General features: G+C 30.0%; 1 protein-coding gene across 1 annotated transcript in view; it reads right to left on the bottom strand.

Annotated features, from left to right (window-relative positions):
* LOC107436784 (uncharacterized) overlaps nt 1-1886 on the bottom strand; it is a 13128-nt gene extending 11242 nt beyond the window's left edge. The window contains exon 1 of the mRNA XM_016048593.4: nt 1286-1886. Coding sequence (XP_015904079.2) covers nt 1286-1727 — 442 coding nt within the window. The 5' untranslated portion in view covers nt 1728-1886. The remainder of the gene's footprint in view (nt 1-1285) is intronic.
* Between the last annotated feature and the right edge of the window lie 14337 nt (nt 1887-16223).

The raw sequence follows: 16223 nt of genomic DNA on the forward strand, positions 1-16223 counted from the left end.
AACTGCATCCTCCTAATTTTCCAATTTTAACGAATAATTTCTTTTTACATAAGTCATAGGAGTTTAGACAAGAATCAAAAACTGAACTAAAACAAAACTTAAGCATAATTATTGACTTGATGAACATTAATTTTAAGCATAAGTTTTTTCTTTTAACATTTCTGTAAAACACGCTTAATTGGAATTAAATTTTTATTTTTCATTTTATAGCCATTATTGAAGAGCCAACACAATTTTGAGTTAACGACTACGAATGTTCATAGTCTTGTCATTTTGAACCCAATCCAGAAGACAACGGAATTCCAGGAACAAGTATTGGGAAAATTTGCTTTCGCGGAGGTTTTTTTGTTGAAACTAACCTGAATTTAAGTTAAATGAAGGGAAAAATCATGAAAACTTTGCATGATTAGCCTGACGGCAAGGGAACACTAAACCATAATCCGTCTACCACTTGGGACATTTTCAGTCAGCGTTGTGGTCGGTGCGAGCTGAGTGCGGAATTTGTATCAACCAGCCATCGTTGGGATTTGAAACCGGGTCATCATATTGGGAGGACAGGGCTCTATCACCTGAGCCACCCTATTTCCGAATTAAGTATTTTGTTTTATAACCGCCGTTGAGCAGTTGACCCAATTTTTTGAGTTTACGACTTCTAATGTTCAACTACGTAGCCTTGTCATTTTGAACCGAATTCAAAGGACAACGGAGCTCCTGGATCAAGTATTGGAAGAAATTTGTCTTAGTTGGAACTAACCCGCATTTGCGTTGCATGGACTGGAAGACCACGGAAACCCCCCCTCCTATTAGCCTGATGGCAAGGGGACTCTAACCCATGATCCGTCTACCACTGAGGATATTGTGCGTCAGCACTGTGGAAGGTGCAAGCCGGATGCGTATCGACCAGTCATCGCTGGGAATCGAACCCGGTTCACCTCATTGGAAGGCAAACGCTCTATCCCCTGAGCCATCATGGCTTCGAATTAAATAATAAAAAAAAGGACAGAATATACGATCAATTTTAGCTAATTTGCGAAAAATTTCCCCTGATTACTCATCAGCCCAGAGCCTTTCACGCCTTGACCCAGCACTGCCTTTATAACTTCCATTAGTTTAATGCTGATGATAACTGGATCTTTTTTTCCAATTAAAGAACCATACGATGTGATTCTTCGGCTAATAAAATTGCACCGACATAAATGAAAAAGAGTTTCATACTATAATGTTTTTGATATATAGCGATAACTTATTACATAGCGAGAAAAAATGTGAAAAATGTAAATTTTACCTGCACCTAATCCAGATAAACTTGCCACTAAATTCAGGCTATTCTTATGTTCTTCAACTTTCCGCAGTTCGTCAGCAATTTCACGCAAGCACTTTACAGTTTCTAATCGGTAAGCTTTCCAAATGGGAAAGTGACCGAGGAAGTTTCGCCTTTCTTTATGCGTTCTAGTTAATAATTCGATTACTTCATCTTGTTCTTCTGGGCAAATAGCAATGTCATTACTTCCAAGATTTATTTCAGCTATTTTTACAGTTCTGTCAGAATTTCGAGCTATACATTCTTGAACAGCTAGATCAATCTCTTTCATTAAGTCATCTAAACATTGCGAAAAGAAACCTTTGATGCTAAAGAAGTATTTATATTTGTAAATTGTATGCATCAGCTTCATAACCTTCTCGACATGTTTTTTGTTTATTAAATCTTCTCCTTTTACTTGCATCATAGTTAAGTCGTAATTTTGTTCACTAATTTCTATGAATTTTTAGAAGGATTCTAATGGTTTGTAAACATTACGTTTAGACGATTTGCTTGCCTTTTAGGTCCCAACAAAATGAAACTGCCATTTGTGAAGCTGAAATACTCTAAACAATCATTAAAGGCCTTATCTACTTACGGTTAGTTTAGGTACATGTATTTTGTCGATATTTATCTCAGATAAATTGCGCCCACTTCCGCTTTCGCTTTGAGTTTAAGCTCAGTTAAATGTAGAAGAAGAAGAAAGAGTCTTAGTTTCGATCTTTATTTTCACATAGATTAAAACATTTTGAGTTAGGAAAGTATATGGTACTGAAAACTACATTACACGTAGTTCTAAAAAAATTATCGTGAAAATTTAAAAAAAAAATACTTATCACAATTTAATAAGAAAAGTATTACAAAAAGGGAAAATATCGTAGTACATTCCTATACAACTGAAAAGAAAAGGAGAAGGAAAGGGGGAGGGTCAAGGCGTATTCAAGCATTGCAAATATTAACAAAGTAGAATAGGCCGAAAAATTTTACTTTTCACTTTCTAGGTCTGAAAAAGGACCAACCAAGAATTACTGCAGAGAACCAATCGAACTTTTTCGCAAGCAAACGTTGCTATATCAGCTATCAAAATATTTAATGATTATGAAACTTCAGGACGAAGTTGACTGTGAAAAAATAAAATTAAGACTTCTATTGAGGAAAAAAAAAACTTCCCGAACAACCCAATAATTTATTTTTAACAATAGTGATTGTATTTTTGCTTACTATGAAGCTCGCTTGTAAAATAAATTCGTTGAACATTACGTAGTAGCTCACGTGGTCTACGTCACCAAACTTATACTTTGTCTGCTACCACAAGCTTTGATTTTTTTTATATTAATTCCCTTAAAAGCGTTTTTAAAAAATTAATTATCTGTAACCAACGGTAATGAAATAGCAAAAAAATATTTATGTATTCAAAAGCAAAATAAATCCTTATGAAGCTCTAATTTTTTTTCCTTCAAAAATTCAGCTTTGGTTGGCTGCCACTGACAATTATGCATAAACTCAAACATTGAAGAGTTATATAATAAGTATCAAATATACTAATATAGATATTAAATATTATATTGATATATTTGGTGATTATTAAAACTGCACCAATCAGTTCTAATACCTATACTTCGGAATTAACTATTTTATGGCCCCTCGAAAGGGATATGTATCTGAGAAAATCACTTAATAATGTTAAATTTTAATTATCATAAATTAGCCGTGAGCAGTAACATTGTGCCAAGAGATGCTAAATACATTTCATCTTTACTTCAATGATATGATTACAAGCAACGAGCTTTGCTTGCTTCAATGGCGTAAAGCCACCAAAGAATACAGCATATAACATTAAATGAAGAAAATTGAAATTATTTTGGCTATATTAATTAAAAAATTTAGTGGAAGAATCGGGTAAGTGACATTTTTCAGAACGAAAAATTTTTCAGAACGCATGTATCCGAATTATTTTATTACCAATTTATTAGGTGGTGGGACTAATAATTATTTGCTTTATTTACCACTGTTTAATTTAAAATGAAAAATGCAAGCATACTAAAAAATAATATGAATTTGTTATGTTAGGATAAAAGTGAAAGCAAAAACAGTTCTGTTTCATTAAACATATCCATATTGAAGCAACCATTTTATGTTATTTTCTCTAGTTCTATCACCTGGATGTTTCATCAAGCTTTTTAATTGCGTCGATATAGGCTTTTGAGTTTTGATCATGATTGCGTTGTGTTTCTCAGAACTGATTCTTTTCCCTTTTTTATTCACCCCGTGCGAAGAATTGATATTCAGCTAGTACTAAATTATATTACCGAATACTGCTACCATCCATTTTTCTTCCTCTTATTCCAAAGTATATTTTGTGTTCATTTGATTTTTTTGAATGAATATTTCAAATTTAATTAAAGAATAATGCTCCAGTAGCTAAACGTTTATTAATATCTTTTTTCTTTTCTTTACACAATGAGTTTTCTGACGAATTTTATATCATTAGTCATTTTCAAGTGTTCACTTTTAAATGTATTCCTCTTTTTTCTACTTTTTTGAAATCTTTTTTAGAAATAAGTCAATTTTATCAAAATCTCAATTAAATTTGTTAGTTTATAAAACATACGTTATAAAAGTCATTATTTTAGCCATTTTTACTTTCACAATTATCTTACATCAATTATATTCTGAAATTAAATAATAAAACCACACTATATAATTTTAAAATTAAATTTACATTTGAATTGAGAGGAAATTTTAACTTTTAAAAAATGTTTTTTTCCCCTTAAAATATAGCTATATGTCATTTATTTCCAAAAATAAAACTGTAGCTTTATTGAAAAAAATTATAAAAATTTAAAATAAAATTATTGTTTGATATTTTTTGTAATAATTGAGACAATAAGGAAAATTATTTAAAAATATTCAAATTTTTTACTTTCATGAATTTTCTTCCATTTCTTTTTTTCACTGAAATTAAATGGAGAAATACTTGCATTACTTTATTTTTTTAGTATCTGAAATTTTACTTGACAAAACCCGTATTCACTCGTAGAAATAATTTTAGGGAGTGAAACCAGGAAAGCAACTAATATTATAAAAATTGCCAATTATTTTCCATAATGTAAAAATAGTTTTTCGTGGACACATCAAAATCTTTTATAAATATAATAATTAATTAAAGGTACTATGTAGAAAACCAACTAACTTAAAAATTACATAACATTTAAACTTCTAAGCCACTTCTAAGATAATATGCAATATTTAGTAAACACGTACTAAATATTGCATATTATCAAAAGTAAATGTGGGCGAATTATATACTAGAATGAGACGAAAATGCATAACATTTTTAACATGTTTTAAAAGCTGCCTTTAGTAATAATGATCGTAATTTGACTACCACTAATTACTGTTTTGAGAATGCTGCTATCATAAAATTCTTGTGCAAAACAAACCAATTTCATTGCTTGTGTTTTGCTGATAAGAGATAGTGCATTAAGAACATAATAAAAACAAACTAGTAGTTACAAGTGAACGTCATTAGTAAGACTTTTTAAAAAATGAAAAGGCAATTAAGTTTCTGGTCTTAATGAATCAGTCATAGAAAAATCTACATTACTTATTTGTACAGCATGTTTTCACAATGAATATACAAGACCTATTAGATGAAAATTTAAGCACGATTCTTTTCTACATTAGTTAGAATTATTATTATTTTTTTTTTATCATTATGTCATATTAAGTCCACCAAAGAAATTTTTACGATTATCATTATTTTGCTATTATATTACTTCAAACAGGATAAAAATGTAAGAAGTATATACTCTTCTGAAGTTTCAAACGAATAATTTTAAATTAAGTAATTAACACATGTAAAAATACTCACAAGATTGCGATAAGACTTTAACGCCAGTGTTGAAAGAAAATTGCTTCCGATATCACATCGAAAAATTAAGAATAACCAAATTTTAAGTACATTCAAATGTTAAAATATATCAAATATTCAAATGTTAAAATATATAATTAAAATATATCAAATTCAATGCTTTTAATTTTTATACACCCCACAAGCTTATACGAAGCCATTAGGAAATTTTCAAATTTTTTAAGCTTTCTGAATAAAAATTGCACCAACTGTCCAGCTCTGCTCAACATTCATAGTATAGAACACTTTGAATAGACCATATTATAGTTTGCTTTTTAATCACTTACGAATTAATATAAATAATGATGTAACTAAAACCAGCAGACTTGTCTATATTCAAAAATGTAAATAAAGATGTTCAGTTCATTATTTTACAATATTTTGAACATGAAATTTTAATAAGGTAACAATATTTTTTGTCGTAGGTATTAAACTTTAAATATTCTAAAATATAATGGTTTTAACGGAGCTAAAAGTAGCAGATAATTAGTTTTTAATTGTTTTAACATGGCAAATTTATTTACAGACAATTATTTTTATCTTTGCAGAAACATTCTGTCACAGACGAATGATTAAGGAAACGTAATTTTACAAGCATATTTTGAACTAACGACAGTACTTAATATTTATAGTTAGACACAATACGTTTTAACAGAGAAATCAACTACTGCGCGTACGCATTGTCAATAATGAATACAATTCATAATATTTGCTGACTTTATTAAGCACATGAACCTTAAATTAATATTTAAATGATTTGAAAAAGCTGTCAAGATTATTAAGTACACTGAATGCTTCCGCAATATCATCCTCTCATACACATCATGCTTTGAAGTGCTTTATATTACTTTTCTAGATGATTTTTAAATGAAGAAAAAACATAACCTTCGAAATCTAATTTAATGTTTAACATAACTATCATTGAAATTTATTAAGTTAAATAAAAGTGACTAAATTATAAACACTTTTGAAGTTGAAACAACTCATTCTAGTTGTCGACCACGAACAATACAGCGATGTAAGCAATCGTGAAGAAGTTACTACTCAGCAGTTGAAAAAGTTCTTCCAGTTAATTATTCGCGAATCGAATTTACTTCCACTGCGTTTTTCTTGCGTTATTTGGGATAAAATTGATATTTAATGAAAAATTTTAATTTATTGTTTTCTTCCTTAAGTAAATATTTATTTATTAATAATATGAAGAGCTCTTTCCAAAAAAAAAAGTGACTCCAGTCCTTAATTAATGAAATAGATGATAATTTTAAGAGTTTGAATGCTATTTAATGTTATATAAAAGGAGCTGTAATATTAGAAGATAGGATTCAGGAATCTAGCGTTTTCTATCACGGCAGTATTATATTTTATCACTCTAATATTAAAAAATATCGTTTTGCTACCTGAGAAGCTTTAAATATTTTCCTTGTTGATAAATTTAATGATTTAAAGCCATCGTAAATGGGAGATAAAGGAGTTTGCCGAAAAGTTAACTGAAAATTATTATAAACTAAATTAGTGCATAAGAAATTAATTTTGAAAATTACAATTTAGTTAAATAACGATAACGTGAAAGCAAAAAAATATTAAAGCTTAAAAATATAAAATTCCTTTTGTTCACAAAAAATAATTATAAAACAGTAATATCAAAAGTACTTATTTATGGAAATTTCATACTCTTCACTTTATAAACACTAAGAAAGCCACATAAAGCTCCTGTCATCAATAAGAAAGCAGACGATCAGTACTAATGGAGGAATACATTTATCATATTTTCGAAAAGCATTCTTTTAAAACTAAATTTATAACCATTCCAATCCTATGCTAGAAACAATTAAAAGGAGATGTTCACTTTTTCAAAATTTCAGTCTAACTAAAATTTCAATAAAACTGAATCTATCGAAATCAGCGAGAACTTTATCCGCTGCTCGAAAATTAATAGTAATTCGTTAATAATTAATAGAAATTGGGTGTACGTAAATAAATTAATAATCATTGTCAATTTTCGTTCAATAACTTCACTCTAAAATATTTTATTGAAATTATTTATATTCTTATTTTTATTTCATAAAAAGTGGAATGACTTCAATAATATAACTTTATACGGAACTGAGAATATGCTTTAGTGCTGCCATCTACCAAACGTTTCTTAAGTGAATAGGACACGTTTACAAAATAGTTTATTTAATTTCTTTTCTTTAAAGTGATATAAAAATAGAAGAAAGGAGAACCTTTCGAAAACGCAAATGAACAGCACGCAATCAAATCAACCCACATATTAAAATTTGGGCTTTTGAGAAATATTTTACCAAACGAAACGCAAAACATGTAATTTAAAGACGCATAATATTTTTTTACAAAATGTTTTACTCATGTGTTTCGAAGTTCGAATCGTTTTACGTTAGGGTTAACATATAATTTTAAATTTATGCAAAAGTTCACCCTTATTTTCTGTACTGGTTATCAAATTCTTCTTCCTTTTTCACATTTTGTTAGATAATTTTAAAAAATTTAAAAGTAATATAATTAAAATAATTTCCTAGGTTTATAGTATTTCATTTAGAGTTCCTCTATTATAATACAAGGAGTGAAAAGAATTCGTATTATCTCATTTAAAGATACATTTTAAAACATCTCAGTTTCAAGAGATTTGATCATTTACATCTCTTAAAATTTTGATATATTAGCATTTAATTTGCCGAAATTACTGTAATATTGTATTTAGTCATAAGTGAGTTAGTTTAATTAAAATTTGAAACTTTGTCTTTAGTTTGAATAAAGGGAAATCTATTCCTATGCTATAATAATTTAACCAATATACGTAAACTATAACAATTTTAACAAATAAAAGTTTCATGAAATAAAAGCAATGATAAAAAACACACTCGCTAAAGTATATAAAAATGCAAGTAATATTTTTCAACCATCTCCAAGCTCTGATCTTTACTTTTTCCTAGAGTGCTTGTATTGGCACTCTCTTGGTACTCTAGGCACTCTACTTTTTCCGAACTTTAAGCTAGTGTCTTTTCTGCGTCAAAAAAATCCGGTTATCCCTTGTTATTGAAGAGTGTGTGGCAGGGAAATTTCGATAGAATTTTCGCCGAAAGATCAAAATTGTTAAGCAATACAAAGTCGAAATTATAAAAGCAAATAAAAATAAGTTACTTTTTTTACACGGTGAAAACTGATAACATGATAACAAACCAAACTAACTTTTTTTAAAAATAAATAAATATGAAGTATGATTGAATTATTAATGAAGTACACTTCAAGTAAGATTAATGAAAACACTTTTCACTTTAATTATGAAATTTGTGTTCGAAAGGTATTTNAAAAAAAAAAAAAAAAAAAAAAAAAAAAAAAAAAAAAAAAAAAAAAAAAAAAAAAAAGAGATAGGGAAAAATTAAAAAAAAAAGAATTATAACTTGCATTTTTTTCTTCACAATTTTTAATAATTTTTTTAAGTTTACTCCGTAAGATATATAAAAAAGTATATGTCTTACCGTAGTTATATATCTATAAAACGAACAAATGCTGTTGTGTACAATGCACAAAAAAAGGAAAATATATCACCATAAAGAACTCTTGCTCTAATGATTGGATCTTATCAAATTAACAAAACAAAAAAATTGTAAAAAAAAGCATATTTTAAGTTTCTATTTCTCAAGAATTTCTCGATCGATTTCAACAACATTTTTTTCTTGGTCCTTTAAAATTTCTCAATTTAAAATGATGTAAAAGTTTATGTACTCCATTCAAAAACTTTTCATCTATTGTTAAGTGAAATAATAAAAAAATATTAAAAAATATTTTTTTTACACAGCATTAGTTGTGTGTGAATGAAATTTTCGATTCGTTTTAAAAATTTCCGAGATATGCCGAAATACGCAAAAGTAAAATTAACATTAAAGGGGCGAAACTCTCGACCGCTCTCCTGAATAAAGTAGTGGAACTATATTTCCCAGATTGTAGCTCAGCCTCCCCCACCCATAACTTAATTTTCAAAAATCTATACCTGTTAAGAAAAAGATATGTTTATTGAAAGAAAGTACGCTTTTCTGTCTTATTTCGTAATTTAACACTTGCTGGGCGGTAATTTTTCACACAAAATATGTCATGTAACCGCATACTATTTAGTAATTGAATATTTATATTTATAACCTTCGTTGAACAGCCGACTCAATACTTGGGTTTACGACTACTAATGTTCATCTTCGGGGCCCAATCCAGAAGACAAGAGAACTCCTAGACCAAGTATTGGGAGAAATTTGCCTTCGTGGAGGACCTTTTGAGGGAACTAACACGCATTTGCGTTATATGGAGCGGTAAACCCCGAAAACTTTCCACGTTTAGCCTGACGGCAAGGAGACTCTAACTAACCCATGATCCGTCTACCACTGAGGATAATTTACGTCAGCACTGTTGCGGTGCAAGCCGGATGTGGAATTCCTATGGACCTGCCATCGCTGGGATTCGAACTTGGTTCACCTCATTGGAAGGTGAACACACTATCCCTTGAGCCATCACTAATAATTTTATAATAATAATTATTATAGAATTATTATAATTTTATAGAATAATTTTTTTTTGTTTTCACAAATTTCGTTTTTTGTTTTTTTTTCTTCTTCTTTTTGTCGTATGCCTGTTTAGGCAGTGGGGGAGCGATTATTCCTGTTTTTCATTGGTGCCATCTATGGCCAGGAATACGACATCTGCCACGCCATTCACACAACCACAACCCGTTTATAGGGAGGGTCACATTCACACACAAAGGAGAAAGGACATAGAACACACACAGAGAGAAAGAAACATCCATGCCTTGCCCGGGATTCGAACCCAGGACCTTTCTGATGCAAGGACAGNTAAAAAATATTTTTTTTACACAGCATTAGTTGTGTGTGAATGAAATTTTCGATTCGTTTTAAAAATTTCCGAGATATGCCGAAATACGCAAAAGTAAAATTAACATTAAAGGGGCGAAACTCTCGACCGCTCTCCTGAATAAAGTAGTGGAACTATATTTCCCAGATTGTAGCTCAGCCTCCCCCCCCCCACCCATAACTTAATTTTCAAAAATCTATACCTGTTAAGAAAAAGATATGTTTATTGAAAGAAAGTACGCTTTTCTGTCTTATTTCGTAATTTAACACTTGCTGGGCGGTAATTTTTCACACAAAATATGTCATGTAACCGCATACTATTTAGTAATTGAATATTTATATTTATAACCTTCGTTGAACAGCCGACTCAATACTTGGGTTTACGACTACTAATGTTCATCTTCGGGGCCCAATCCAGAAGACAAGAGAACTCCTAGACCAAGTATTGGGAGAAATTTGCCTTCGTGGAGGACCTTTTGAGGGAACTAACACGCATTTGCGTTATATGGAGCGGTAAACCCCGAAAACTTTCCACGTTTAGCCTGACGGCAAGGAGACTCTAACTAACCCATGATCCGTCTACCACTGAGGATAATTTACGTCAGCACTGTTGCGGTGCAAGCCGGATGCGGAATTCCTATGGACCTGCCATCGCTGGGATTCGAACTTGGTTCACCTCATTGGAAGGTGAACACACTATCCCTTGAGCCATCACTGCTCTGTAATTGAATAAAGAAGTAAAATCAAACATTCTAAATAATCACCGATAAATTTTAATGAGACAGAATGAAATTAAATTAAATCTCGGAATACTATAAATCGCCCTGGGTTTCATTAATTATAATATATAGATGCTGTAAATGCCATGACGAGTTGCCTCGTGGTCAACAATGTGTTAAGATATTGTCTGTTTTAATTAATTAACATATTTGAAGCATTAAGATTGGCACTTAGTTCGGGAAAATTTGATTATTAGAGCAAACTTTGTTTAGGGTATATCTTTTTTTTTTCGCAATGTACAAAATTAGAATGATTATTTTTTGTTTTCACAAATTTCGTTTTTTGTTTTTTTCTTCTTCTTTTTGTCGTATGCCTGTTTAGGCAGTGGGGGAGCGATAATTCCTGTTTTTCATTGGTGCCATCTATGGCCAGGAATACGACACCTGCCACGCCATTCACACAACCACAACCCGTTTATAGCGAGGGTCACATTCACACACAAAGGAGAAAGGACATAGAACACACAGAGAGAGAAAGAAACATCCATGCCTTGCCCGGGATTCGAACCCAGGACCTTTCTGATGCAAGGATAGTTCCCTGCCCCCTATACAAGCCGGTCGGCACAAATTTCGTTTAAATTTCCTTTGTCCATACCGTAAAGAAATTTCGGATCAAACTATACCTGCATTTGGGGCGCATCATCCGTAAAATTCATTTTTACAATAAAATATTATACCGTAAATTTTACAGTAATTATTTATTTAATTTGAGTGATTCAATCATTTTATAGTAATTATTATTATAAAAATTACGGTATAACAGATTTTTTATATGTTCTGCTAAAAATAAATTTTGCAGAAAAATAAATTTTACTGGCATCTTGAACGCCAGTACTCTTTACCGTCATTTGATCCGGATTTTCCTATTGTGTTCTATAATTAATGCAAAATCAATTATTGATTTTGAAAAGGGCAATTAGAATTGACATGCTACAGTATTTAAATACAGCGGTTTGTACATATTTAACGCAACTTAAAAATTGTAACTTTGAGGAAAACGTGGGTGAAATTTACTGAATTGTAAAATGAACGCGCCTAGTTGGTTTTCTCATTTGCAGGATGTCGGGAATAACTAGATCGGTTCAGATTACACTGGAAGTAATCTACACGCCTCTAGATTCGAATTACAACAGTAATTCCCACCTAAGATTGCTTTCAATGCAATTCTGAAAGGCTATTTATCGAGTTTAATATTAGAAACAGTGAAGTACAGTAATCGAATTTTGTGTTCTTGTACTTTGTTCGGGAGGAAAAACTGTGGGAAAAATAAATACTGTTTTTTAAATATCGTTTTTATTTATTTACGAAAATATCTCTTGATACTTGGGGTTACAGTACCTTTGCAACAATTTTTTTAAATAAAGGTATAATCATTCACTTTGAGGATGCTTTACATGCTTATTTAACTTATAATCAATAATTTATCTTCAAAAAACAATTAAACTGTTTAAATTTTTTAAAATTTTAAAAAAAGTTGAAAAAATTCGAAATTTTTAAATCCCTAAGGTTTTTTTATTTTAACTTATTTTTCAAAATTTTTTTTCTTAGTTCTTACAATATTCTTCTTAACAATTTTGTGCATTCATTTATTGATATATCAATTAGAGTATTTTTTATAAAATATTTTGTAAAAAAGTATAAAAAAAAGGGTAAAAATTCCTGTTAGGTATATATAACATGCTGTAAAAATTGTAATACCTTATAAAATGCTTATTCCATGCACAGTTTAAATAAGTGTATTATACTTAAGGTAAAAAAGTTTACTTCAAAGCTTTTTCTTAAATAGAAAAAATTCCTTAGGGATTCAATCAAGATCAAAACACAACATTATCATTTATGAGAAAAAGCCCTTTAAAGTTTGTCTGCAGAGCAAGATTCTGTATTAGGACAATCTAAAATCATTCATAACTTTTTCAAAAATGCAGATAGAGACATGATTTTTTTCCAGTGCATTTGAAATAGTTTGAAGTTTTATTATAAGCAATAAAAAAAAATTGCTATTTTTGTCATTTTTTGGGTATACTGTGACCCCTTAATCTGTATTTTTGATGTCTAACTTTTAAATGCATGTTAAATATTTTTTTTAATATAAAATCTTCTATGGTGATGCAATGAGCAAATTTTGTATTTGTGTATACTACATGTGATTTCAAGTTTAAATAAAAATTTTATAAAATTAAACTTTGGACAGAAATTTGTTTTATAACTTTTTATTTTTCCCTAATTAATTATATAATTAAAATTACAAAATTGTACCTTGAAGGATATATTAGTTATTTTGCTCAAATAATAAAATATGGTAAATGGTGGGTAAAAATATTTTGCAATGATTCCAGCATATAGTAATTTTTCAGGAATAATTATTAAAAAAAAACCCCACTGCATTACTTATAGTGTTGTTTAAAAAATATTTATTTTGCTCTTGGGAACAATCATGACTTTGAAAATCACGGAAAATGGGCAATTTTGAATAAATTATATTCTGAAATTAACTAAATTATCTAAAAAGAAGAGGTATGAATGGTGAAAAATAACGTAAGTTGAACCATCTTCACAGTATTGCTGGTTTATACGTCTGGCTATTCTTTCTTTGTTGATTTTTATACTTTCCGAGATTTTGATGTGGTTTAAAATCGAATCGATAATCTTTTTCGATGAATACACAGTCGTGTAAACACTGGTTTTCTAGGAATTTATTTCAAGTTACTTTTTATTTGGTCTAAGTTTTCATTTACTTAACATTAATAACTTTAGCAGTCTCCAGACTTTGACTTTCTCAAAGCAGTCCAAATATATCCGTTTTTACACTTCTCTTTGTTATAACTTTCTTGATGACTCTAGTGCGAGACATTTTGAGCCTGATTCTACAATTTTTGGATGTTGATATAATTTATTAAGGTGTTTAAAATCTTTTTTAAGCAGTTTACTCTCTATTGTTTAGACACTCTTTCTTTATTCCTTTGGAATCAACATCGAAACTTCTTTACCTGCTCTGGTATCAGGTATTTTAATTATGTGCCAGTCTATTTAAATTTTTGGATGTTGATATAATTTATTAAGGTGTTTAAAATCTTTTTTAAGCAGTTTACTCTCTATTGTTTAGACACTCTTTCTTTATTCCTTTGGAATCAACATCGAAACTTCTTTACCTGCTCTGGTATCAGGTATTTTAATTATGTGCCAGTCTATTTAAATTTTTGGATGTTGATATAATTTATTAAGGTGTTTAAAATCTTTTTTAAGCAGTTTACTCTCTATTGTTTAGACACTCTTTCTTTATTCCTTTGGAATCAACATCGAAACTTCTTTACCTGCTCTGGTATCAGGTATTTTAATTATGTGCCAGTCTATTTAAATTTTTGGATGTTGATATAATTTATTAAGGTGTTTAAAATCTTTTTTAAGCAGTTCACTCTCTATTGTTTAGACACTCGTTCTTTATTCCTTTGGAATCAACATCGAAACTTCTTTACCTGCTCTGGTATCAGGTATTTTAATTATGTGCCAGTCTATTTAAATTTTTGGATGTTGATATAATTTATTAAGGTGTTTAAAATCTTTTTTAAGCAGTTTACTCTCTANGCGCATTTTACGCTCCAAAGAGCGGACAATCTAACAATCATCTGAAGCAGTTGTTTCTAAATATGCCTAAGTTTGACAAATCATTACCAAAAGCTAGTTTCCAAAATTTAAAATTTCACGCCCAGAAAATCAGTGCTATGTTAGCTTAATCTTATATACGTGAACAAGAGTTTTCAATTATGAACCTTAGAAAAAATTATTTCAGAAGTAGACTAACAGAAAAGGATTTAGCCTTGTTCCTTAAAATAAGCACATCTCACTTCGAACCTTAATATAAGGAACTTTTAAAAATGAAATCGCAATTTCATTCATCGCACTAAATATTTAAATTAAAACTTGTATATCGCTTTTTTTAAAATTTTGAAAGTTTTATTTGGCCCACCAAACATTTTTTTTCTCGATTTTTGGTCCTCGACCAAAAAAGTTTGTCCATCCCTGGTTTAGACACTCGTTCTTTATTCCTTTGGAATCAACGTCGAAACTTCTTTACCTGCTCTGGCATCAGGCATTTTAATTACGTGCCAGTCTATTTAAATTTTTGGATGTTGATATAATTTATTATTTGTTGTTACTATTACTGTTGTTCTTTTTCTCCAAAAGATTGGAAGTTTCTTTTTAAGTACTTCTTTATTTCAAGGAAGCATCGTTATGGAAATGCAGTCTTACTCACGGATTTTTGCTGTTATATTTATTTCTGTGATTATTTTAGGTCTTAATTATGTGAAGTTCTAAGCAACCTCAGATATGTATGCTTGTAAATAAATGAAATTTAGACTTAATGCATGGAACACACTCTATTTTTTAAAAAAATTATTATACTTAAGTACATTTTAGCTACCACTGCCTCCTGAGAAACATATGCTTTCTTAAATTCTTAAGATTGCTTGGCATCATCGATAAATTTTTAAAAAACATGTCACAGTATTGTTGAAATTTTTTTTTTGCTCATTTGGTTTTGATTACGATATATTAGGACAATTTTTAATGAATCATATAATAATTCAAGATTTGTTGTTTTTGCATAGTCATATATATGGCAGCTTTAAAATCCTCAAATTACTTACTCAAAATATCTTTAATTTTGGTTTTTGGTTGACTATATACGAGGACAAGTTTTGCAAATTGCCTAATAATTTGTGACAGTTTTTCCATTGAGACATTTGTATGGCAGTTTTAAAATATTCACAGTTACTGACACACAGTTTTATCTGGATTTCCCCTTCTCTTTCCATTCTAAAAAAGTAACGTAATATTAACGAATGAATTAAAAGTAACCAATGTGCTGAAATTTCTAATCAAAATTTAAAGCCAATTTTTTTTTTCGTCGGCAGAGATTGAGTTACTATTTCTGAGTAGGCCAGAGGAAGGGAAAAAACAAACAAACATTAAAACGCTTTCCAGGAATGAAGACAGAAAAACAAAGCCATTTTGTATTTGCCAGGGGTGCTCTAAAAATCTCATCTTCTTGGAAGCAAATAAAAAGGTCAAAATAAAATAAACGGAATGTCAATAAAATCCTTCTGCCCACAGGGAAATCAGAGGCGCGCTGTACCGTATTCCAATTCTAAATCGGCCTCAAGAGTATTCGAATCTTCTTGATTACAGGGCAAGTCCTCTGAGGGCCATGAAGTGAAGTCCTGAGTACTTATCGCCTGTTGGTCACCTCAACGTAGTTTGTCTGGCGGGAAAAGGTTGTTAAAAGTCATTACGTTTACTCTGAGTTGCTCAATGGGACATAAAAGAAAATGCTCATGCGCAAAAGAGACCCGCTTTTA

This window comes from Parasteatoda tepidariorum, chromosome 4 (assembly GCF_043381705.1).
Source record: "Parasteatoda tepidariorum isolate YZ-2023 chromosome 4, CAS_Ptep_4.0, whole genome shotgun sequence".
Taxonomy (NCBI): domain Eukaryota; kingdom Metazoa; phylum Arthropoda; class Arachnida; order Araneae; family Theridiidae; genus Parasteatoda; species Parasteatoda tepidariorum.